The sequence below is a fragment of the Miscanthus floridulus genome, chromosome 12 (genome assembly GCF_019320115.1).
Source record: "Miscanthus floridulus cultivar M001 chromosome 12, ASM1932011v1, whole genome shotgun sequence".
NCBI classification, from domain to species: Eukaryota; Viridiplantae; Streptophyta; class Magnoliopsida; order Poales; family Poaceae; genus Miscanthus; species Miscanthus floridulus.
In genome coordinates, this window is record NC_089591.1 from 70,729,402 (window position 1) to 70,753,382 (window position 23,981).

General features: G+C 43.4%; 4 protein-coding genes and 1 pseudogene across 8 annotated transcripts; 1 reads left to right on the forward strand and 4 right to left on the reverse strand.

Annotated features, from left to right (window-relative positions):
• Nucleotides 1–257: 257 nt before the first annotated feature.
• LOC136496093 (uncharacterized) lies at nt 258–9,850 on the reverse strand (annotated as a pseudogene).
• A 903-nt stretch (nt 9,851–10,753) lies between these two features.
• LOC136497361 (uncharacterized) lies at nt 10,754–14,040 on the forward strand. The gene is made up of 5 exons (XM_066493154.1): nt 10,754–10,918; nt 11,200–11,399; nt 12,627–12,842; nt 12,963–13,105; nt 13,532–14,040. Exons 2-5 carry the CDS (start codon nt 11,200–11,202, stop codon nt 13,717–13,719), a joined length of 747 nt encoding a protein of 248 aa, XP_066349251.1. The 5' UTR covers nt 10,754–10,918; the 3' UTR covers nt 13,720–14,040.
• A 190-nt stretch (nt 14,041–14,230) lies between these two features.
• On the reverse strand, nt 14,231–16,922 carry LOC136497362 (putative RNA methyltransferase At5g10620). Of its 2 annotated transcripts, none has more exons than XM_066493156.1 (8): nt 16,533–16,922; nt 16,308–16,339; nt 15,961–16,103; nt 15,625–15,691; nt 15,424–15,501; nt 14,974–15,119; nt 14,698–14,814; nt 14,231–14,599 (listed from the first exon to the last, which is right to left on the reverse strand). In XM_066493156.1, the coding sequence occupies exons 1-7, from the start codon at nt 16,627–16,629 to the stop codon at nt 14,775–14,777; spliced, it is 603 nt and encodes a 200-aa protein (XP_066349253.1). In that variant the 5' UTR covers nt 16,630–16,922; the 3' UTR covers nt 14,231–14,599; nt 14,698–14,774. The 2 variants fall into 2 exon arrangements, with proteins under 2 accessions (XP_066349253.1, XP_066349252.1); XM_066493155.1 differs by having other exon boundaries at nt 14,231–14,622.
• Nucleotides 16,923–17,115: 193 nt separating this feature from the next.
• Nucleotides 17,116–18,610, reverse strand: LOC136497363 (probable plastid-lipid-associated protein 8, chloroplastic). The gene is made up of 4 exons (XM_066493157.1): nt 18,401–18,610; nt 18,088–18,211; nt 17,593–17,769; nt 17,116–17,489 (listed from the first exon to the last, which is right to left on the reverse strand). Exons 1-4 carry the CDS (start codon nt 18,578–18,580, stop codon nt 17,302–17,304), a joined length of 669 nt encoding a protein of 222 aa, XP_066349254.1. The 5' UTR covers nt 18,581–18,610; the 3' UTR covers nt 17,116–17,301.
• Nucleotides 18,611–19,682: 1,072 nt separating this feature from the next.
• On the reverse strand, nt 19,683–23,504 carry LOC136496558 (glycosyltransferase BC10-like). Of its 4 annotated transcripts, none has more exons than XM_066492265.1 (12): nt 23,396–23,504; nt 23,192–23,281; nt 22,527–22,987; nt 22,041–22,139; nt 21,609–21,709; nt 21,453–21,524; nt 21,215–21,305; nt 21,050–21,130; nt 20,596–20,658; nt 20,370–20,492; nt 20,234–20,272; nt 19,683–20,147 (listed from the first exon to the last, which is right to left on the reverse strand). In XM_066492265.1, exons 3-12 carry the CDS (start codon nt 22,890–22,892, stop codon nt 20,019–20,021), a joined length of 1,164 nt encoding a protein of 387 aa, XP_066348362.1. In that variant the 5' UTR covers nt 22,893–22,987; nt 23,192–23,281; nt 23,396–23,504; the 3' UTR covers nt 19,683–20,018. The 4 variants fall into 4 exon arrangements, with proteins under 4 accessions (XP_066348362.1, XP_066348365.1, XP_066348361.1 ...); XM_066492268.1 differs by having other exon boundaries at nt 22,527–23,034; XM_066492264.1 differs by lacking the exon at nt 23,396–23,504 and having other exon boundaries at nt 23,192–23,386.
• Nucleotides 23,505–23,981: the final 477 nt, after the last annotated feature.

Below are 23,981 nucleotides of genomic sequence, written 5' to 3' on the forward strand. Positions count from 1 at the left end.
ATATATGGTTATTGGTGCATCTCAACTACCATTTCAGAATGTTCTTTTTATAACAGGGAGCCACTTCAGAACGTTAGCTAAAAAACCTCTACACTGTAGGCATATACTGAGTTGAGATCCAAGTGTTTTGGGACAGATTTAAGCATGGTAGCAATGGCTTGGTTCTGAAATGCAGCCCTAGGATACAAAACAAAGCGAGCATAAAATGCTTCCTTTATGAAAGTGAATCAACTTACCCCAGGTGAAGCAGCATAGGATTAGCATTCATCGTCATCAGTTCGAGTAGCATCTTTCCTTGAATTCTTCACTGGACGCGGGAATTTTCCTTTGAACAACATTAGCTATTTAGACTAAAAGTAACAGACAATGACAACAGCAGAGCAAGAAGAGCGAAATGTCAATCAATCAAATTCTAGAATAAGAAATATCATGGCTGTCTCAGACTCTCAGTGCAGAACCAAAGGTCCTGACTCCTGATAGCCAAACTGAAAGAAAAGGAAGGTTTTGTTTTATCCAGCTTAAGTAATCAGGATAAGCTTAGAAGCAGGGGCGGATTTGGGCCTAGGGCCACGGCCCTAGGCGTGGCCCAAATCCCCCCTTATAGCCCCTTTAATTTTTCATGGCCCAACTATGTATATCATGCAGTGGCCCTAGTCGGCCCAGCGAGAAAGCATAAGAGCCAGGTGCCCAGCCCAGTGTGTCATTGCCTGGAAAGTGCAAACTGCTTTCTCTCCGCCGCGCGTGGCTGTGTCATACCGTTTCACCTTTTCCTGCTCCTGTGCTCCATCCTCGTACTAATTCGCAGAGGAGGAGCAAAGCCCTAGCCGCCTCCAGCCAGCCTCCCGGCACCGACGGCCGGCGGAGCCTACGCTCAGGCACGTGCTCCATGATCGGCACCTTAGCGGGCTGCAGGCCGCACAGCTGCATCACCACCTAGCGCAAGGGGCACCACACTGCCGTGTGCCGTATGGCACTAGGGCGCAGGGCGCACCGCCGCCTGAAGCGAACGCCGGAGCCGGACGCCCGGGGCCCAACGGTGAGCACCCAATTAATCACAATATAGTCTCAACTAGAATCATATTAAATGCAAGATCGAACAATCCTTGTCGGCTAGCTAGTCATAAGGCTTTTCTTGTCATTTTTTTTTGCATGAAGGGAAAATAGCGAAGGGCAAGGCTGGTGCAGTGGTGAGAGTTGTCTCACTGAGTCACCAGGTTGTGGGTTCGAAGCAGCCTCTCCGTAGATTTTGCGGGGGAAGGCTTGCCTCGGTTTTTCCCTTCCCCAAACCCCACTCATGTGGGAGCCTCCGGCACTGCCCTTTTTTTTTGCATGAAGGGAAAATCTGAATGAAGAGACATCAAAATTAGGCACTATTAATTTTGTTTCTCTTATCAAAAGAAAACTTTGCTTCTCAAATTTTATCCAGTCACATACCCAATTAAGTGTGTAAATTTTGAGAAAATTAAAACATAATTATTCTTAACTATGATATCTATCTAATGAGCATTTTTAAATAGTTGATTCTAAATTAGATCACGGATGGTTTACATACTTATATATAGTGGCCCTAGGCGTTAAATTTGACGAGCTCCGCCACTGCTTAGGAGTCTACACTCTACAAACCAAAAGAATATAGTTCTCTTATTTTTTCAAATCAAAACATGTATATATGGTTGACGGACAACCATTCAACCAATACAAGACTTCATACTTATTATATACAGCCAAACAATTGTTAACTGCTGACAAACAAAACCACCTGCAAACTATAACCAATCCCAGGCCTTATATGCAACATGAACTCACTACCCAACCTGATTCTGCTTGCAACATGAACTAACCACCAAGAGAAATCCACGACAGTGAAACATGGTTTAAACTCACCGCACATACTACTGAAACTGCAACCTTCCTAACCAAAAATATTTCCGGCACTAAACACTTTGGATCCTAAGGAGACCAAAAACTCTGACCTCTTGTACATTTGTGGAAATTTGACCAGATACAAAACAATCAACTAAACATCTGGACCTCGTTTATCAAATATCCACCATCAAGCTATAAGCCAACCATTTTTTCTTCAATTCTCATTTAAACAGAGTAACCAGCAAACATCAAAATTCTCCAAACTAAGAGATATTTAAAGTCCACATCTTGCCTTGTTACCAGTAACATGACAAACCAAATATGAAAATGAATGTTTATGCTAGCAGTTTAGCGCAGCATGGCCGGAATTTTTACTCAACAAGGGCTGAAAGGAATAGTATGTGCCTTATTTATTTCAATTCCCGAAATGTTTCTGCTTTAATAGCACATCTAAAGAAATACTATAATGCATAATTGGATGCAAAAGTTTTGCTTCAAAGAAATTTGTGAGGAACTAGGGACATACATAAATTAACTCTGTACGGAAAGCACAGCCAACTACAGAATCATGGTATCATGTATACAAATAGCAAAGAAGATTTCAACTTAACAGGGGTAGGGGAGGGAATAATTGTAAGAGAACACATGAGAAAGGGAATAACATGCAAAAAGAACATGCCAACATGGTGAGTGATAACTAGCTGTTGTTTCTGCCTCGCTATATCTCCGAAACTAGGCCATAGACAACAGAAAAAAACAATGGCTTTTCAATCCATCAGAACTAAATGTCATTACCATATACCTTAAGGAACGTCATATATTCTGAGTGAAATAGATACATAACCAATCTCCATGCAAATTTCATCAGGATTGATATGACAAGTGGCGAAGGGCGGGCCTGGTGCAAGCGGTAGAGTCTTACCGCCTGTGACCGGAAGGTCCCGGGTTCGAGTCGCGGTCTCCTCGCATTGCACAGGCGAGGATAAGGCTTGCCACTGACACCCTTCCCCAGACCCCGCACAGAGCGGGAGCTCTCTGCACTGGGTACGCCCTTTTTTTTTATTGATATGACAAGTGGCATGGTTATAAGAAAAAAATGCAATTCTATCGTCTGATTTTTACAACTTTAATCTTGTTGATCGGGTTGATTTTACTATTCTATTTGGTACTATGATTTTGTGATTCTATTAGCTGTGATCCGATGATTTGCAATCCTACCATTTAAGTTCCAATGCCATTTAGGATCGCTATTTTGACAACCTTATATACCAACTACCTCCATGAACAATTCTTCAGAGCATTCACATGTATACACTGAGCCTATAAAGTTGTGCTATCCCACATGGTTGGGAGTCATCATTTATTTACAAAATAATATATTAAAATTCTAAGAACCTGCTACGGAGCACATAACCCTCCATAGTTACAAGAACCAAAGGCACATTGCTTTGCAGTACAGGCATTGTTTGGACTCGCGTTAAGTCATCAACAAACACAAGTTTCAGTGTTTCACCATCAGGTGAAGTTAAGCCAGAAAACATACTCCTTTACAATCAGCATACCTTTTGAAACATTTCAACTTCATTCGTGCAAACAATGTACCAATAAATTCTAGACTTATTACATCCCATATCCAAATGGTAAAAACTCATAATTTGGAAAACAAGAAACAAGATATGCTTTGAAGGAAAGACTGAACAACCCTATTGAAATTGTATGCTATGCTTGCTCTCTTATGTGATACTGGGCAGGTCTATATGCTGAGGGAGATAAGGCGAGGCTGGTGGAAGGCGTGAACTTCATGCTCAAGATTGTCACAAAGCTCATCAGCAAGACAAGGGCGCCTGGTGACACAATGATGCAGATTCAGGAAGCGGATCGTCAAGAGGATGAGCAAGACCCTAGTAACAACTGGAAAGAAAGGCGCGTCAGGCTGGGGCGCATTAACCCATTTTGCTTCTTCTGGCGTAGCCTGGTCTGTTTGTTCTGTAAGGTCCGGCTGGTTGAATTGTCAATTTTTTTTTCTGTTTTAACCTTGGCGTAGGTCTGTTCCCTTATTCCTGTTTGTCAGGCTGAATCAGTTTGGCTGAGTAGGAAGAAAACAAGAAAGGGCACGCAGGGTGGTCTGTCTGTATCTTTTGCTTCCTGAACATCTCTAATGATGCTGTATTTCCTTTACTTGTTAAGGGAAATGGGGAATGCCTAAAAAAATGGTAAAATCTCATAACATGGAACAAAAATATTGAGCATTGGCCAGGCCCCATTTCTGAAGCACCAGTAACCACCCATCCAAAACCAAAACAAGGGAAAAAATTTCGGTGGATACAGTATCCACCAACACCCGGTGCATACTGCCTCTTCCTAGATGACACGTGTGCATGCGTTGAAGTCCGCTCCGCTCGGCTTAAGTCATGGCTCATGATGACATCGGCACTCGGAGTCCCTCGGCGCTTGCGAACGTAGGATATCCAAGAGTCCTCCATCGAATGGTAGTATGCACGGGTGTCGGTGGATATTGTATCCACAGAATTTTTTCCCCAAAACGAACCAATTATACATCTACGTGGACCTGAAGTAATGTTTCTAACTTGTGCATCAATCCAATGTAAACACCGCATTTGGCTAGCCATGTATAAAGATAAAAGCACAAAGAATTTCAGGCACAACTTCCATACTTCCCCCACACAAGAGTACCGAGTTACCTATGATTCGGTGACAAATCAAAAATATGCAACCCTAACACATCATCATTTCGCAACCCCAATGAAATGCTAGCTTAATCCACCTCACCTCCCACAAAGTACGCCGAGGATGGCCACCCCCGCACGGTAATGAAGCTCAACACCTCCTCCTCCGTCATCGCCGCGTCACCCCTCGCGGTGTATAAAGCTGCGCCGAGGAGGTTTGCCACCCCGAGCGGCCGGGGAATTTTACATATTTACCATTATTAAGATCGTCACTCATCTGTTTCTCATCCTTACGATGGCTCTTACATGTTTAGCATCTTTAAAAATCGTGTGTCTCCATATTGCCACATTTGCTCGTCTGGCACGCCACGGCGACATGACACGGTGGCGCATAGTCAACAGGGCGCAGCAAAATGACCTGCCTGCCCCTGGCTATTTGGAAGAAGGGAAAACGGGCCGGGCCAGTCGCTCGCTCGCCCATTTTCTCCTGCGGGCAACGCCGACGCCCGACGCGTTCTCTTCTTCCCCCGTGAACACCATCGCTGCCTGCTTCTTCTCGGTCCCCTTCTTCTCTAGCTCGCCCGCCGCAGCCACGCCTGCTCCCCTCCGGCTATCCCTGAGCCACGGCCGCCAGCTGCTGCTCGCGACGGATCGAAAGTACGTGGCCCCTGTCGCCCCATTTGCACCCACATTCCACGGCATTTAGGGTTAGGGTTCATGGGTGTACGCATGGCGGGCAGCCCGTCCTACGTCCGCAAGCACCGTGTCCTCGTTCGCGGGCTTCTGGGGCGGCCGTATTCAGCCGCGTACGTGAGTGCGTCCTTTGACGTGGCGGCCGCAAGCCCGCAATCCTGTTTGTGGTCGCTGCCCGCATAGAAACGAGAAGCTAGAAACGATGTAGTAGGTGGCATCAATCAATCGAGGTCACAATGGCAAGCAGTGACTGCCCGCCTTGGTAAGTGTTACCAACTTAAGCTGTGCAGTGGGTTGGATACTCTCTGACTCTGTATTTTGTTCATTGTGGTTGATTATGCCAGGATCGATCCTGGCTCTACATTTGGACTAGTTGTTAAAGTCGCTAAATATGTTGCTAATGGTGAGTATGGCCTAGTCGAGATGGCAGAGCAACAACACGACTTATGGTTTGACAGGAACAGTGAGTATAACCTGGCTTTGTTTCATGAGGATTTAGCCACTAGGATTATATGGGGGCCATCTCAAACACTTTCAGTATGGGTTCTTGACCAAGATACTAGGTCTGAGTGGAAGATTAGGAGGGATGAGCATTTACAGCAGATGGTTAAGGACAGATGAGATGAGAGGATGGCTTTCATTGCAGTAGATGTTGTGAGCAAAGGTGGGTTTATAGACAAAGGCAGTTCTATAGCAAGATGTGTCTCTGGTGTCATCAATGGGTCTCATGTTGGACCAAGTCATGTGCCTGGTGATGCTGAGGGGTGTGGTGATACTTGTAGATCCCCACCAGCACCCCACTCCCTACTGAGCAGCCTGTAGCAGTTGATTGGAATACACTAACCATACAAGAGAATCCTGATGATGATGGCTTAGCTACACAGCTTGTTGATGAGGAACAGGTATATGAGGCAATGGGATTCAAGGAAGTAGAGGCACAAGAAGTCGGCAGAAAAGAGGTTCCTATTCTAGTTATCACAGTAGAGATGCAAGCAGATATGAATGAAGCAGCTATCAATGTTGATGACACAATTGATGCAGAGCCAATATATGAATGGGGTAGGGACAATCCAGATATGAGTGTTGGCACATGCTATCCCAGCATGGATGAGTTTAGGCTAGCTGTCAGGCAGCATGCTATAAGGAAGGAGTTTGAGTTTAATACCGAGCATTTAGACAAAGAAAGGTTCAGGGGTAAATGTGTTGCTCTGGGTTGTCCATGGTTTATTAGAGCTAGACCCAGCAGGATGGCAGTGTCAGAGTATAAATTCTGAATTGTTTATGAACCTGTTGTTTTTTGTTTTATAACTGTTACTTTCTGCATTTTACTCCTTTTTGTGTTTACTGCCTTGTTTTGTTCTGTTTGCAAAATGCAGATACAAATCAATAAGAGGGTCCATAAATGTCCATCTACAAAAAGGGTTGTGAACAAGATGGCATCTATAAGCTGGGTGGCAGAGAGAGCAATTCCATTACTAAAGAAGAAGCCATCAATGGGGGCTACAAAAGTAAAAAAAAAAGGAGTTGAAGTACAAATATGGCATTGAAATCCCCTACTAAACAGTGTACAATGGGACAAAGAGAGCATCAGACAAGCTATTTGGTAAGTGGAGTGATTCTTTCGATTGGTTATATAGATTCAAGGCAGAGATAGAATTGAGATCACCTGGTACTGTGGTAGAGATAGACACTATCACTGATGAGGATGGTAAAGTTAGGTTTAGCATATTTTTCTATGCATTCAAAGCTAGTATAGATGGATTTGTGAATGGTTGCAGGCCTTATATTAGTGTAGACTCCATAGCTCTGAATGGCATGTGAAATGGCCACATGCCTATAGCATTAGCATTAGATGGCCACAACTGGATGTTTCCTATGGCCTTTGGTTTTTTTGACTCTGAGACAAAGGATAACTGGGTCTGGTTTATGGAACAACTTAGAAAATCCATAGGACCCATGGAAAAGCTTGCTATCTGCACTGATGCATGCAAGGGGTTAGAGTCAGTAGTTAAAATAGTGTTTCCACAGGCTGAGATGAGAGAATGTTTTAGGCACCTAATGGAAAACATGAAGAAGTACTATAGTGGTGATGTGTATAGGAAGAATATGTGGCCTGCAGCAAGAGCTTATTCAGCACACAAGTTCAAGTTCTTTTTTGACAAGGTCTTGGCAGCCAGTCCAGATGTGCAAAAATGGCTGATAGAGCACCATCCCTTTCTGTGGGTAAGAAGTAAATTCTGTGATGACATCAAATATGACTACATCAACAACAATTTAGCATAATCTTGGAATGCTTGGATCAAAGAACATAAGGACCTGCCTGTGCATATGATGGTTGATGCTATTAGAGAGAAGATCATGGTTTTGTTTGCCAAAAGGAGAAAGATTTCTACAACCCTGTCTCCTGGTATATTGCATGCTGTCATCTATCAACTTAATGTAGCATCAAGAGGTCTAGGACACTTGAACATTTCCAGTGGCCACCCTAATCAAGCTGAGGTTACAGAGGTCTACAAGGATGAAGAAGTTTGAAGACATGTTGTGTATTTATCTCAGGAAATATGCACATGTAGACAGTGGTAGATAACTGGTAGACCATGTCCATATGCCTTGGCTGTGATTACCAGCATGAGGCAACCTGACATGGGAGCATTTGTACACCACTACTACTCAGTGCAAAAGTTTTAGGCAGCATATGTAGGCATAGTTCCTAACATAACTGATAGGAATCAGTGGCCTGAGGTGGACAAGAGCTTCAAGCTGTATCCTCCAGCATAGAAAAAGAGAGAAGCAGGTAGGCTGAGGAAGAATAGGACTAAATCAGCAAGGGAGGCAGGTGGAAAAGCTACTAGGCAAGTCAAGTGCCCTAACTGCAATGAGTATAGTCATAGGGGTGGTAGCTAGAAATGTTCCCTCACTGGAACCAAGAAAAGGTGATTTCTTAACTCATGTATTTAATTTGTTTACTAGCTGTTGTAATTACTAACTTGTTTTGTTATTGTTGTAGGAAAAGAACCAAGAAAAATAATGTTCAGGTTGGGAGGAAGAAAGCAAACAAAGGTGCTGCTGGTGATGAAGCAGTCACTCCAAGAACCAGAAGAGCACTAGCAAGGGAAGCTACAGCAAAAGCAAGGAGGGATGTTGAAGAAGCTGAACTCAAGGCTGCGGCAGCAAGACAAGCAGCAGAAGCAACAGCTAGGGAAGAAATTGAGGCTACAAGAAATGAGTTATCTGCAACTCATGCACAGGAAGATGTCCTGGAAGGCTTGGCTTTAGAAGTTGATGTCCCAGAAACTACAAAAGCTAGGAGGTATGCTATTGAGTCTACAGCTAGGAGTTCATGTCCCTTGTTGTACCATGACTTTTATTATTTTTAACAGGAACCTATTCTCAGAAGATGAATTATAAATTGAGCCTGTCAAGAAAATGACACCTAGGAAGAAGAAGTTGGCAAAGAAAGTGAGGAAAAACTAAGGATGAACTGAGAACTTAAGATGAACCGGAACATTGCTTTTAATTTGCTAAGAGCTTGAACTCTTGATAATATGTGTAATTGGCTAAAACTTTTATTTTACATGGCGTTCTATTGTAATCAAATGGGCATAACTATCAGCATGCTGTCGTGTGTAATGGGCAAAGGCCAAAAACTCTATATGTATGGCCACAATGTGCCCCTATTTGGTTGTCAGAAACAAATACTTTATGTAGTGATCTTAATTTTTCCATATCTGATGTGCCTATCTTATTTGGTTGTCATATGTGATACTATGTAATGTGCCTCTATTACTTTGTATGGACATAATGTGCATCTCTTATTTTAGATGGCCACAATTTGCCTCTCTTAATTAGCATGTCCAGAATGTTCATATTTTTTATTGCCATATGATTCATTCAAACACAGACAACATGACAGTTCTAGGCCTGGGAGAAACAGAATGGGCGAGCGAGCGCTTGGGCTGGCTAGTTTTCCTGTCTTTGAGCGGGCGAGCAAATGGGCGGGGGCAGCCAAGTCTTTTTGTAGGACACTGCTGACTGTAACATGTCGCCGTACGCGTGCCAGACGAGCAAATATGACAAAACGAAGACGCATAATTTTTAAAGATGCTAAATCTATAAGAGCCATCGTAAGAACAAGAAACGGATGAGTGACGATCTTAATAATGCTAAATATGTAATATTCCCGAGCGGCCGCGGCAACGGCGGGACCAGTAGGATGCCCCGGCACGAAGGGGAACAATTCAGGCGCCGCCCGGCGCACGAGCACCCCATGGATGGCGTCTTCCAGGCGACGCGACCCCATCTGTGCCTAAGTCATGGCAGGGTCGCCCGTGCCTCCCCCTCCGGATGAAGAGGTAGGGGACTCCTTGGATAGGTCGATCTCGACGAAGTCCACCTTGTCTGACAGCGCACGGGAGGGGCAGAGGCAGAAGAGGAGGGCGGATGGCGCCGCCGAGGGGCGGGCCAGCGTAAGGGCTCGCGCCGCGAGCAGACGAGCCATGGATGCCGGAGCGGGGTGGTAGAAGGATTTCGATGGGCGCTGATGGAAGAGTCGAGAGGGGCCGCGAGGCCCGGGAGGCTAAATTAAAAGGGTCAAATTGAAAAAGAAAAAAGTCTACTTAACCCCCCACCTATCAACCATGGTCTACTTCACTCCCCAAACTATAAAACCGTCTATTTTACCCCCTGAACTTTTCAAAACCGTCTATTTTACCCCCCGGACGGTTTTCGACGGTGGTTTTGCTACAATAAAGGTGGTTTGCTACGCTACCTGTGGTTTCACCTTTTTTTATTTATTTTTTCTGAATCTTTAAAAATCATAGTAAATCATAGAAAAATCATAAAATAGAAAATTCAATTTTGTTGGACTCCACATGAGTAGATCTACATAGTTAACATATAACGTGGTATACTTTAGTACAAAGGTTTTGTTGTACCTTTAGATTAATTGGAAAATCTAATTTTGTCTGTAATTAATTAGAATTTATCTATAACTAAGTTATACATGGTCCAATGAGCACGAAATTTTTACTATAGTTCAAGCATACAATAATTAGCCTACCATAAAAATTTTACTATAATTGAACCATAGAAGCTGCAGCTATGAATTGTTTCAATTAATTACAAACAAAATTGAATTTTCCAATTAATCTAAAACTACAGCAAAAATTTTGTACTAAAGCATATCATATTATATGTTCATTGTGTAGATCTACTCATATGGAGTCCAACAAAATTAGGTTTTCCATTTTATAATTTTTCTGTGATTTACTATAATTTTTTAAAGATTCACCAGAAATAAATAAAAAAGAAAAAGACAAAACCACCATCACTATAGCAAAACCACCGTTACTGTAGCAAAACCATCGTCGAAAATCGTCACGGGGTAAAATAGACGGTTTCATAGTTTAGGTGTGAAGTAGACCATGATTAATAGGTGGGATTAAGTAGACTTTTTCCAATTGAAAAATAACAAAAACACCCGGACTTGAGCAGTTGCAGTTCAACCCCTGCTTTTTCTTCTCCCTTGCAAGTTGCACCGCGTGCGCTCTCCCTCTCGCGTGCGGCAGCTAGGCAAACCGCCGGCGTCCTAGCTAGGTGCCCAGGCCTTCGTCGGTCCCTTCAGCAGGCCATCGTCGCGTCCTTCGTCGGGGACTAGCACACGCACCCACAAGGTATGCGGATCCTTACTCTTCCATTCCGGCTGTGTGAAACCGAGAACCCGCTATTTGCCTAATTGTATCCGGATCTGATCAAATTACAAGCCTATGCATGTACACTAGCTTCGATTTTTTGCAAAAAATTATTGGGTTGTACAATCATGTGCCTTACTGGGTCCGCCCCTGATCGAAGCCAGTAGCATCTTTTGTTCCTTTTATTAAAAGTCTTCTCTAATCTGTGCTGCCTCCTGATGGTGATGATAATACTGCTGTTGTTGCTGGTGATGATAATCCAGATGGCCGCGCCGAACGGTCCTGCTGCTTCTCCGATGGTGTACCCTGTCTACCTTACCGGAGCATTCCCCCAGCAACCCGGGGATGATCAGGCTCAAGGTCCAGGGATATATGCCATACAACAGAACCAATTAGCGGCGGCGATGGGAATGGGGTGCTTTGCTCCAACCACACTCGTTCCCCTCACTTACAAGATCCCAACGTAAGTTATTATTACCTTTCGGTACTGAACAATCTGCTACATCTGCCTATTTTGTACCATCATTGAATTGCTGAGATCTGCTCGCATGCCATTGCAGTAGTCATCATAAGTCACTTGATGCAAGTGATATATGCAGCCATAGAATTGTGCTGTTGAAAACCTTGGGCACATTTGGGTGGACGTACGGAACTAGTGTGATCAGGGGTTCATATAGTAGATATGTTGAGGTCCAGGTGCTTTTTTCGTCGGGCCTTGGTGGAAAATTTCTGAGTAAAAGCATGCTCAGCAGCAGCAGTATACAGACGATATCCTTAGATCTTCATTTGAATTATACTTTATACACACCTTTTAGGATCTGTTATGAGCTAGCGGCAATCTCGGGTATCTAAAAAACAGTGAATCAACTTTCACTATTGTAGCTGTTTCCATGAATTATTTGACATGCACCTAATCTACTCATGAAGGAACGTTCATTACTGATTAACTCAGCAACTCAATATTTAGAAGAAAAAAAAACTCTCGCTATTGTATTAGGTGGTCAAAATCAATTTGAATAACTTCAGCTCTCTCTCTTATTTATCTTGGGATGTTGTAACTTGTAGAACAGGAGCAAGGCAGAACAGAACATTTAATGATGTTTACTTCAGTCCTGAAATAATAATACAATTTCCATCATTATGACAGCAGGGACTTGCTATAACTGACTAGTTAGTAATGACTAATTTGATTGAGAATATCACAACACAAACACCTTTAACTTTTACTTGAATGTTGCCCAAGTGCTGTTTTGATGCTGCCATACTGGAAGATAGAATGGAACTACAGCTAACATGTAAAACTTGGTTACAGATTTTGAGCAGTTTGAAAAAGAAACAACTTTTGTTGCAAGAATGATGAAGCCAAATGTAGTTTGCTACTATGGGCTATGGCATTCAATTTTATTCTGGTTTGGTCTGGGGAAGGGCGGGCCTGGTGCAAGCGGTAGAGTCTTACCGCCTGTGACCGGAAGGTCCCGGGTTCGAGTCGCGGTCTCCTCGCATTGCACAGGCGAGGGTAAGGCTTGCCACTGACACCCTTCCCCAGACCCCACACAGAGCGGGAGCTCTCTGCACTGGGTACGCCTTTTTTTGGTCATTGGGGAGTGGGGATACTTGGGACCAGTTCAAAGCATTATGAAGTTTTGAACTGTCCAATTGCTTGCTTATATCTGCTCTTTTGTGCTTGAAGGGAAAGCGTCGGTGGTCCTGCTGGTGAAGAGAATATACAGGATGCTAGGCAGCAAAATGGGCCTCAAAGACAAGTTGTTGTGAGGAGGTTTCACTTTGCTTTTCAGCTTGACTTGGCCCTGATCATCAAACTAGCCGCAGTGGTGTTTCTCTTTAGCCAGGAAGGCTCGAAACAAAGGCTGTTTCTTCTCATACTGTTTGCCTCGTTGATTTACTTGTGAGTACTTTGCTCAAATCATCTCCAAAATACTTAATGCTATTTCACAGTTTACTCTTCATTACTTGTATAGCCTATATATGGTGCTGCTAGATAACCTCGTGGTTCTGTATCCTGCAGATATCAAACCGGAGCTATTACACCTTTTGTAAGATGGCTTCAGCGGGCGGGAGGTGCAGCTGCTCGTCCACCACAGGCTCCTGCTCGGGTCGAGAACCGTGCTCCTCTGCCTGCCCAGAATGATGGCAATGAGCAGCCCAATGGTAGCTTCCATATACTGCTCTCTGTTTTGTTTGTGCTCTATGCATGATTGTTCATCATATTGCAACACCAATTTCACTTTTTAGTATATTATAATCTCACCATAATATTGTAACCTTCCTTTTCACTACCATCTGCTCTTCAATGGGAGGTTCATATAAACAGCAGTAGCCCTTGCATGAAAATAAATTGTAAATGGACACGATTAGCACCAACTAATGAGACATGTTATAGCTGTCTAATGTCTCATGTTGATTCCTGTTTTGATGGACTGGTGTTTCATGCTTTAACAGTCAGGTTTTTTGCTTTTGATTTGACTGCAAGTACCAATAATGATTCATATTTCTCTTTTTCTAAGGAAGTGTTAATGCATGAGTTTGCTAGTATCTAATGACTAATCGCTTCTGCTGTTGTGGAAAATCTTGCAGGGCCTGCAAACCCTGACCAAGCTGCTGAGAACCATGAACAAGATGCTGCAGCTGGTAACGAGAATCCGCAAGAGGCAGAGGTAGAAGGAAATCAGCGCAATTGGCTTGGAGGTGTCTTGAAAGAGGTCCAGCTGGTTGTTGTAGGGTTTGTTGCATCGCTTATTCCTGGTTTTCAGCACAACGACTAGGCCTCATCTCGTCACTGTGGAAAGCAGTGATATAGTTATGGTGATATAGGGGAAATAATTATATGAAGCAGCCGAAAGATTTCTGTTTATGCAACTGAATGCATCTTTGTTGTTAATATTGTTTTGTTTCATGTTCAAAGACTTCTTGAACCAATCCCGTCCTGCTTCCAGCAATACTTGCAGCTCACATGTAACGAGTAGCCGACACCCCATCAAATGAACTATTATTTCGTCGCAGAAATATGGGATGCTTGCACCTGAATACAGTATCAGTCCCTGTTGTAAAATGTCTGAAACATGAAGGATGGGAAAGTTTTTTCAGTACTGAATCCTTGATCAATAATGTGTGAGTCACATCCAGAAGGATGCTCCTTTTGTACTTAAGAGTGCCAGCAGAGCAGAAAATTCATGTCAGTGAAATACAGCAATTAATATTTTTCTTGGTTGATTTTGTCGATCTTCCTCAGTTGCTCGTCGATGAACCAACTCAGTATAAGTGCGAAAACAAACATTCAGCACAAAGAACTGCATCTATTTCTTTTGTTCGAAGGATAGTGATATGCTCTGAAAGTCTTTAGTATTACATCATAATTTGATTAAAAAAATCTCTATTCTCTATGCTCATTGTTTTCTCACTTCCAAGAGGAACTAAATCTTACGACATGCATGATCTCAGCCATTCTCTTGGCAGAATGTTCAGGTGTGCCATTCTTTTTTGCAGAACTTTAGTTGCAGTTAGCTTATATTCCTTGGTAAAAGCTGCACGAGGTCTATCTTGCTTACAGCTTGAAGCACGCAGCCGCTCATAGCCGCCCAGCAACCAGTAAAGCACCCAGCAGAATTTCATCTTGTTTACAGTGTCCATGCTGTGTGCTGGAAGCTGACAATCATCAATCAACGAACCTATTAAATGAACCATTTTGAGCAATTTGGGGTTCTATATGACTGTAAAGTACAATGAGTCCTTGAACATTATACCTGTAAATTCATGCTTGCAGACTCTTCCATTTCCCAAGTCCTACAAACAGCAGCGAACGATGATGATAGCGCATAGCCTAATGGTGATACTTCTGTCCTTTTATTATAGTCCATGCCCTGCAAATTAATGCAATACCTGATGAGTGACCGCTCACAATTAATGCAATACCTAATGGTAGTGTTACATTGTGCCTATCTCACACCATACAGGGGTATGCTACACAGAAATTGTGTTCAAGTGCAGAAATAGCATCATCAGATAGACTAATTGCTTACCTGTAGAGCTGCTCCATTAGAACTATCAAAGCAACTTGATGGTTCAAAACTAGTGAGGACAGCCTAATTGTTGCATCCGCACGCTCTCGCACTTGTACCCCAAGACCATATGGTCCACCAATACAAAATGTGAGCCTTGATGATCCCTACAAGATATGAGACATTATTGACACCTTATAGACTTCTCATTCCTAGGATTTTTCAGGAGTCCAAACTTCAACTAGAAAATTGAGATCACACAAGTTATGATCACAATAATCAATGATTAAAGAATAGCTCAGCTAGGATGGACCAATAGCCTGTTCGTTTCGACTAAATTGGCTTATAAGCCATGGCTGAAAGTACTGCTGGCTGGTTTGGTGTGAGAGAAAAATACTGTTCAAGCCGTGGATTATAAGCCAGATACGAGCAAATAAGCTGAAACGAACAGGCTCAAGTTGCAGAACATACTGTGTTGCCAGCATCCCCAATCAGATCAGCTATCTGCTCGGATATGACATCCTTCCCATTTTCATCCAACACAACCACCTGCCATACATGGAAATATCAGGAGACAAAAGCGACTGATAAATCATTGAGTTATGCAAGGAGAAAGGACAGAAGTCATAACAGAGCACATATGAGCCAGGGCAAGAAGGAACTGAAACATACAAAATCATCAGACTTGAGTTGCTGCATCATAGCCGCGTCTTCTGCTTCAACTTGCACCTTTACATCACTGAAAAAAGCATCAGAAAACAATACCGATGCAGGACGAACTGGTATTTAATGGTACCAGTTCTGACTTCTCTTTTTAGGTTTTGTGATAATCATCAGTCACAAGCTACTCTAACAATATCAGGAAAATAGCACCATACACAAAAAGATAGTACGTTAATATGTTGTATGCTGATGCCGCACATATTGATATGCACACTGCAGTGAATCATCTGTATTGATTTATCGTCTACCGTCTTCAAAGTTGGAGGATCACTTAACGGAGTATACCTTGTAAGTTTTGGGTTGGACCTGATAAGTGTGTCCTCGAAATCGCAATAGTAACCGAGCTTCTCCTTGTATTCTTCAACAAGGAGTTGTGTCCCCCGAGACCTCTTCTTTCCAACCGTTAACAAACGCATGGGCATTGCTTTCTGCAAACATGGAAATACAGACATCAGAATCACAAACTTGAAAGAAAAAAACATTTGGCCATTATAAGGCTACACCAATTAGAACTGAAGTATAAGCTATTCACTTCACAAGACATCTTTTTGCAAGCTTTTGCTTTATATCCATAAAATGCAGACTACTTTTTTTGTGAGGAGAAATGAGGTCAATGCGTGCGCACTCCTTACCACAGATTGTCCCGAGTATTTGGATCTCTTGCCTGCACGGAGGAAAAGTAGGAATTATCAATGTTAGAGATCGGAATCCTCGGCGAGTTAGAAGGATATTCAAGAACTGAACAGTGGAAAAGGCAAAGGTAACTCACATACAGAGAAAATACCAAAGAGCTAAGAATTCGAGAGGCAGCAAGAAGAAATGGAGGCATACTGAGGGGGAGTGATTGGAAGGCTTACCAAGAGGTGAAGGGGCGGACGCGGACGCGCTTCGACTCTTGCTGAAGGATTGCTCGGGCCCGCATATGCACCGCCATGGAAAGACTCCCACTCCCATCGCGGAGACGGAAGGGAGGGGGGCTGGCAGAGTCACTGGAGGTCGCGGGGCGCATCCGCTGGCGTCTCGACACCGTCTCAGTGCGGAAGATGAGCGAGTGAGCGACCTATCCGCAAAGGGGCGCGTCTGATCGAGAGACGTATTTCTTACGCTTAAAGTGCACAACCACTATCAGAATACGTATTGAAACTGGAGAGCATAAAATTTGCAACGACTTGTTAGGCTGCCAACGAATCTCGTGCAACCTTGTCCAACACTACGTTGACATGCCTGCAACCTTCCAAGTCCAGCACTACGCTGATATGCTGTAAGCGTCAGACCTCGTCTGGACTCTCTGGAGGCTGGAGTAGTGGATCCTATATTCCTATGATCCGACACGAGCTGATGCTTCCTGCAAATTCGTAGTATAGAATAGAATTAGGATTTCTATGTTCCAAGCGTGCCATAATATTTATTTGGTTAATCACACTGTTGTATCAGAATCCAAAACATCATCTTACAACACTAATGAATGCTGCATGCATTATCGACTGTCGTCCACAAACTACGCAACAACGTTCATCAGGTTGAATCCTGAATTTTACATGTAAAAAATCCTGAATACAATATTGTACAAACGACCACATCATCGCCATCCCTTGTGCTTGTGGTCTCAACACACATGCCATTCTATCATCGTCTAAGGAAGACGAAAAGTGAGCCTCTGGATCCTTTTCCTAGCCTGATCTTCTCGTCGACATAAGTGATCTCCAGCTTGACTTCGCTCTCGCCACCGTATTGAAACCCCAAGGAGCCTACCTTCAATTCCGGGGCTTCAAATATGACCTGAATCCATTTACTGTCCAACACATTCAGCTTACCTGCATGGCCAACATAGAAAGAACATAACAAGAATCAGATTACATAATTGCTAGATATGCCCAAAAGGCCAAAACCTGAGACATAAAACGGCTTGTGGTCTACCTTTCAATGATACTGCACCCTCTAGGCCAAAGACGGAGAAAGACACCTTGTTCCTCACTATGTCAGGTGCTTCCACCACCTGAACCATCTCATCAGTTTTGAATATCAGGCGGCCGAGAGGCGTCCGGTAAAGCCCTCCTGGCGAGGTTGGCACCGAGCAGTACACGACCTCCCATTCTGGTCAATTGGACGAATTATGCAAAGCTGACTTAATCAAGGATGCCCGAACCATGGATAAAAGATCAAACGCTGTAATAGCAGGAGCATCAGATGTTAAATGCAACGCATGTATGGCTTGTTAACTTGTGCTCTCATTTACGGCAGCGGGCGAACTTCGCATTCGGTCCGTTGCAAGATGGTTCTTTTACACTGTGTTAATTGTCTGCCTGTGTCTATCAAAAAAAAAAAATGTCGGCCTGTGCGCTGTGCCACCACAAGGCCACAGAGAAATGCAATTGATTGGGCATACAAAGCACTCTTTTCTTTTTTTTTTACCTCCAAATATAAGCGGGGACTTGACGGGTTCGTCTATGCAGTACTTCCCCAGCTGCAGCGCGACATCAGCCACTTCCTGGTGCCCATCTTTAGGCAGCAGCACTCCTCTGTCAGTTCCCTTCACCTGTCGGTCGGTAGTACCAAGCTGAGACATAGCGTTTAACATTCCAACATAATCGCAGACATGTATGTAACTATACGAATCTGAGCCTCTGAAGAAACCAAGTTTCTCGCAACAAACGAACTGAAGCAAAGCAGAAAACATGAATCTGGGAATGGGCCAGGAAGCAGAGGCTACTGGCGTCCGTGTTACCTTGGAGAGGATGGAGTCGACGAGCTCCGGTGGCGCCCGGACACCGGGGGCGGCCGCAAGGGAGCACCGAACGGACGGGAGCCGCCGTCGGAGCGGTCGGCGGAGAGGAGCTAGTGGTGGAGTGGCGGAGGAGAAGCGGACGGCGGGGGAGGCGGCCGCAGCGGAAGCGGACATTTTCATCGTCTGCTCTTTGTGTGGTGATAGCTGGACCTCGTCCCTCACCTATTTCTAATTTCCTGTTTTTTTCAACAAAATTTCCTGGGCGAGGGTTTTCCTGCCTCCTTTCAGTTCTTTTTCTTTTTAATTTTATTTTGCAACAACAAAGATACTTCTGCCCACTGAAAAGTTCATCTGGAAAACACCTGCCCCGCCAAGAGTTCGCTTCTTTCTACTAGCTAGCCATTCACAACCGCTGCTGGACCGGGGATCGCCGCTTCCACCATGGTTTGCAAGATTCAAACCTTTGCATTTTCTGCGATCAAGAGCCTGAGACCCTAGACCATATCATTTTGGGTTGCTGTTTTAGTAGAGAAGTGTGGCTAATCTGCTTGTCAAGAGTACACATCAATCTGGATGGCTACTGGGGAGCTCGGGCCATGGAGTGGTGGATTGGCAACAGAAAGCTCGTCCCGAAGTTCTTTCGCAGGGGGTTCGACTCCTTCGTTTTACTGCTTGGGTGGAGCTTGTGGAAGGAGCGGAACCATAGGACGTTCCAGGCTGGTGCAACCTCGCCGCCAAGGCTGGCCATGTTGATCAAGGAGGAAGTGGAGAGGTGGTGTGCGGCCGGGAACGCCCACCTTTCCAGGCTGCTCGCGCGTGCTTCAGCTTGAGCGCCGCTTGTGCTGGTAGCTATCTTTTGTAACAATGTAGTGTCTTACCTTTGGATCCAGTAGTGCTAGGTGGCTTGGATAACGTTTTTGTTACCAAGTTTCTGTTACCTTGTTTTCGAAACTCTTAGCTTCTTAATGAAATACGCGCATAAGCGTGTTCTCAAAAAAAAAAAAAAAGCATAAGCTTTTTTTCTCTCTCTAAACGTGAAGCGCTACAAAGGTAATCAATGATGTTCACTTATCATACACGTTTGTTTATCACTTAACCCAGCCAACTATAGAATAGCTAAAATACCTGAACGGACCCGCAGTCTTATCTTAAGTTGAAAGTTGGAAACAAGTGGTCAGTCTCGGAGCTCTCCGCAACGACTGGTACATATCTGTTTCCTATATATGAAAATTTTCTTATGTATCCTTTCGAACTGCGCTTTGGCAGTTGGAACCGAGTAACCGACAGCTTGAGAGAAAATATAAGACCATGATCTTAGATTTTCCATTTAATGCACATTCCTTATCAAAATAAGCTTGATGTACATGGTAAAACGCCACAGCTAAAAATGTGGAGAGGAAAAACTATGAAAGTAACACGAGGCTAAAGGAGTAGCAATGGCCTGTCGTGGTAAATCTGAAGCCACTGTGTTCTTGCAGCGAAAGCCTTCTCCCCACCAATTGCTATTCTGTTAATTAATCTCTCCTATTCTGTTGCTATCCAATGTACAAGGATTTCTATAACAAAAGATTTCCTGTGTATCCCTGTAGCCTCTAGCCGCCCCCAGAGGCCCAGAAGCTCAAATAACTGTATAATTCGCAAACAAGGTCAAGAGATTATTTATGGATTCAGGGTAGAACTTCCTCGCAAACAGGTAGCAGGGTCTCTTTGCTCCATTCCATAGGCAGGGCTTCTCTGTAACCACTTTCTGCAGGGCAACAGCAAAACATATAAGCATACTAGTGATTTTTTTTATCCATCACTGGGAGAGGAACAGGGGAAGGAGGGAGGTACCTTGCTATCACTAGTGACATGATGGTTCATGTCAATTGACTGCAGCACAGATCAAAAGGGTTTAAGGTTAGATAAGGATGCTGTGGGCAAATAACCACCTGGAAAATAGACATAAGATGAGCTGGGGAACACATACTGTTATATTCTTCAGAAGATCGAAAGTGACATCCTTTGCCCTGTAAGCTTTCGGATGCCACTTCCCTTCAGACCAGTCAACATGGGTTACAGACCAATTAGCAATTCCATCTGGGTCCATCATCTGGTTGATACAAATATGCAAATTTGCAACGTCAACAGGGCTGCGGCAGCATTATACAGACGACAAATTAATTTCAGCAACTGAAAGGTCATTGTGTACTGACATGGAATACTGTTGGCAAATAATGTTCATCAGCATAGCAGTTGCGCCCATCTTCCATGCCAGGCTGCAAGGAGGACAAATAAAAACATTGATATAGACACATGTTATGTAGCAGAGAATACATGATTGCGAAGTCCAATGTGGTAAAACAAAGGAGGGTGAACTAAATCCATCAACAGTAATCTGTAAATTAGTTTAAACAAGAACAAAATTAATACAGGCTAATACAAGGCCACATCTATCTTTTATATCGAAATATTGTCAGTGCAGATTGGTTGCGGTATACTCTGTCCATTCCAAAATATAGGTGTGGTTTGACTCGGCACAATTTCAAAAGATTGAAAAGTTTCCTCCTTTTTTTTTGCCTTTTTTTTGCGCCGCAATAGGACAAACATACATTTGCCTCCAATCCTATACTGCATAAAAGAAGTAGTAAATAAAAGACAATATCTCACCCTGCAATGAAGCTTGAACTTAGTATAGTAAAGACTATCTGCAATAATCATCAACGCATGTTGGCGTTTGACTGAGAACCACTGAAATAGTTAAAGTCAAAACAAACACCTCCATCAGAATGACCGCAGATTAAAAAAAATAAGCAAAGATGATTGCAAGATTACCTGTGAACCCTTCCTAAAATCAGTCTCTGTGACCTCAGGTAACATATTCTGTGAATATCTAAAATTTCCATGTGGTCCAGGATCGTAAAAGCTGATAAAAAAACAAAATATGATGTAAGCTGAAGGAATAATAGCCCAACACAAAACCCAGCTCAGAAATCAATGAAATCATCCAATGTAAAAGTAGAACCAAGAGCTATTGGGTAGAGATGAATTTGAGATAAAGAAACAAACTTACCAGTCAATAAAACTGAGATTTGCCCCCATCAGGTAGTCATATACATAATCAAAATTGTGCAGAGGTACACAGCTGCAAACACACAAAAGAATAGTAAAGACCTGAAAGAACAAACTGTGAAATAAAATGGGATGAAAGCAAAACCATGATATGTACCTATCAGATAGCAAAACAAAATGCTGGTTGTCAATATCTTGTAGAGCATTTGCCAGTAGCCTCCTCTCAGCATCAACCATAGAAATTTTACCCCAAGTTACCTGCAATGGGAATAAGATCATTCAGGTTGTTACTCATCTAGCTTCTGATGAGTTCTTACAAGTACCAATCTACGAAGCATAGGAAAGAACTTTGTCAAAAACATATTGCTGCCATTAATCTGTTTTTGCTTTTTTTCACATAGCTAAATCTTCATGTGTAGAATAAAAAGATAACAGCCTATGAGGAACTAGCTGACACTGTTAATAAGAAATAGGCACACAAATTCGAGTCAAAGAGGGCTTGAACTTGGGTAGTTGGTGTGTACACCACCTCCCACCAACTGAGCTCAGTTCCTTCTGGAACTTCTTCATGTGAAACTAGGGCCATTACCTTTTCGCTGTGTATCTCTCGACCAACAAATATGGGACTGACATGTTCTGGCTTCTCCCTCGAGGCATGAATATATATGGTATACCTTCCCTCATGGCCCTACAGAAATAACAGGAGGTCATGGAGAAATAGACTTTGAGCTAAAAGATGATGACACAATGGATTGTGATATTCCTTCAAAGATTAATGGGCCTTGGCAATACCACCTTTAAACAAAATGCTCAGGACCTATCATTAAATTATAGCTGTTACAAAATGAAGTTACAATAAATGATCCTAAATAGTAATGCAACATGTCTGCATAATAAAGGTCTTCTTACAACATCATACAAAAAGTGGCTTCAGGCTATAGTAGTTATGTAGGACTTCAAATAAGAACAGAATGCAACTCCGAGATTCAATTATGAAAGCCAATTCTGAATTCACTTTGCAAGAGCTACGATAAAATGCATGAATCTACCAATAGAACAAACAGGGGATGTTTACCTCAAAGAACTTTTCCCACAACCTTTCAAATGGCAATGTCCCCGGAGTCAAGAACATGAAAGCTATTTTCGAATTCTTGGATCGAACAGGAGGTGTTGTTAGGATCTGTCTGAAAACAACATGTGAGGCCCTCTCCTCATCAGTCAATTCCCTGGCAGGCTCCGCAGGAAGCCTTCCAGGAAGCCAATCTCTCACAGGAGAAGTGTAATGCGGGGGAGGATACAGATAAGCCCAGGCTAGTGCGATGAAGATAAAAGCTGCAACGGCGAGTATCCACGCTCGTCCTTTTGGAGCTGCTCTCAGGCGAGGAAGTGGAACGGCCTTCATGTCCTTGACGCCTAACTGCCAAACTTGATGCAGCTTCATCTATTTAAGCTTCACAACTCTCATTACTCTCGGACTCCACCAGTATCAGTGAAATATGGTCGGCAGAAAATTTCCTCTCGCTTCTACAAGTCCGTCTGCAATAGTATAACAGTTTGGTTGATCACATATACACCGGTGATTTCTACAGAGGAATCAATGTTAATGGGGGAAATTCAGTCAGTATGCACTAGTTAAACTAAATCAGATCCGATTACCCGAATACGAATGCTAGTTTACACTAGGGTTTGGGTGGGTGCTCGGTTCCGCGCATCATTAAGGGACGAGGAGGGTAGGCATACCTGGTGGGTGCTTTGTCGCCGGCGAAGACCTGGCGAAGGGCCCGGTGAGGGCCTGGGCAGGCGGCGGCGGCGGCGCGCGCCAAGTCGTCGCTGGTAGAAAGAAAAGGCCACGCGAGAGAGCGCGCGCGGGGGGAGAACAGCAGAGGGAATCAGAAATCAAGGAAGTCGTGCCAAGGACGAATGCACAGATTGATTTATACGTGCCTGGGGTTCTGGGAAGGGGACGCGGCCGGCGCGGCGGCTGTGACCCGCGACCGCGACGAGGAAAACGGAAAGGAGAGAGAGACGAGGAAAGGGACGAGGTGGTTTGTTTGTTTGTTTGTTTTGATACACCACAGGAGGGCGCGCCAAAGGTGTTGTTGCCTTTCCCTCGTTTCGTTCTGAATTTTTAATTTGGCAATGCGTATTCAATATTTTTATTAGTTTTTTTAACAACAGTATAAATGGGTTGTCACGATTGTTCCTCCACTCCTGTTTCCGGATGTCTACTTGCTACACCCAACATCCTCCAAGATTTATTTCAATAATTTTTTTTTGTACTATTGTCATGATTCTTATTCCACCTCTATTTCAAGATTTTGTAATTGTACGTTTAACATCCTCTAAAGTTTATGATTGGGAAATTGATTGGACAGCCAGGACTATTCTGCCATTGCAATTTTGCCATTTTAAGGATTGTCAACGTCTTTCGATGTTTTTATAATTATAAACAGAACAAAACTATCTCTCAATTTTTTATACGATCTTTTTTTTTAAAATCTATAGTATGTACATAGACGATCCACAACTT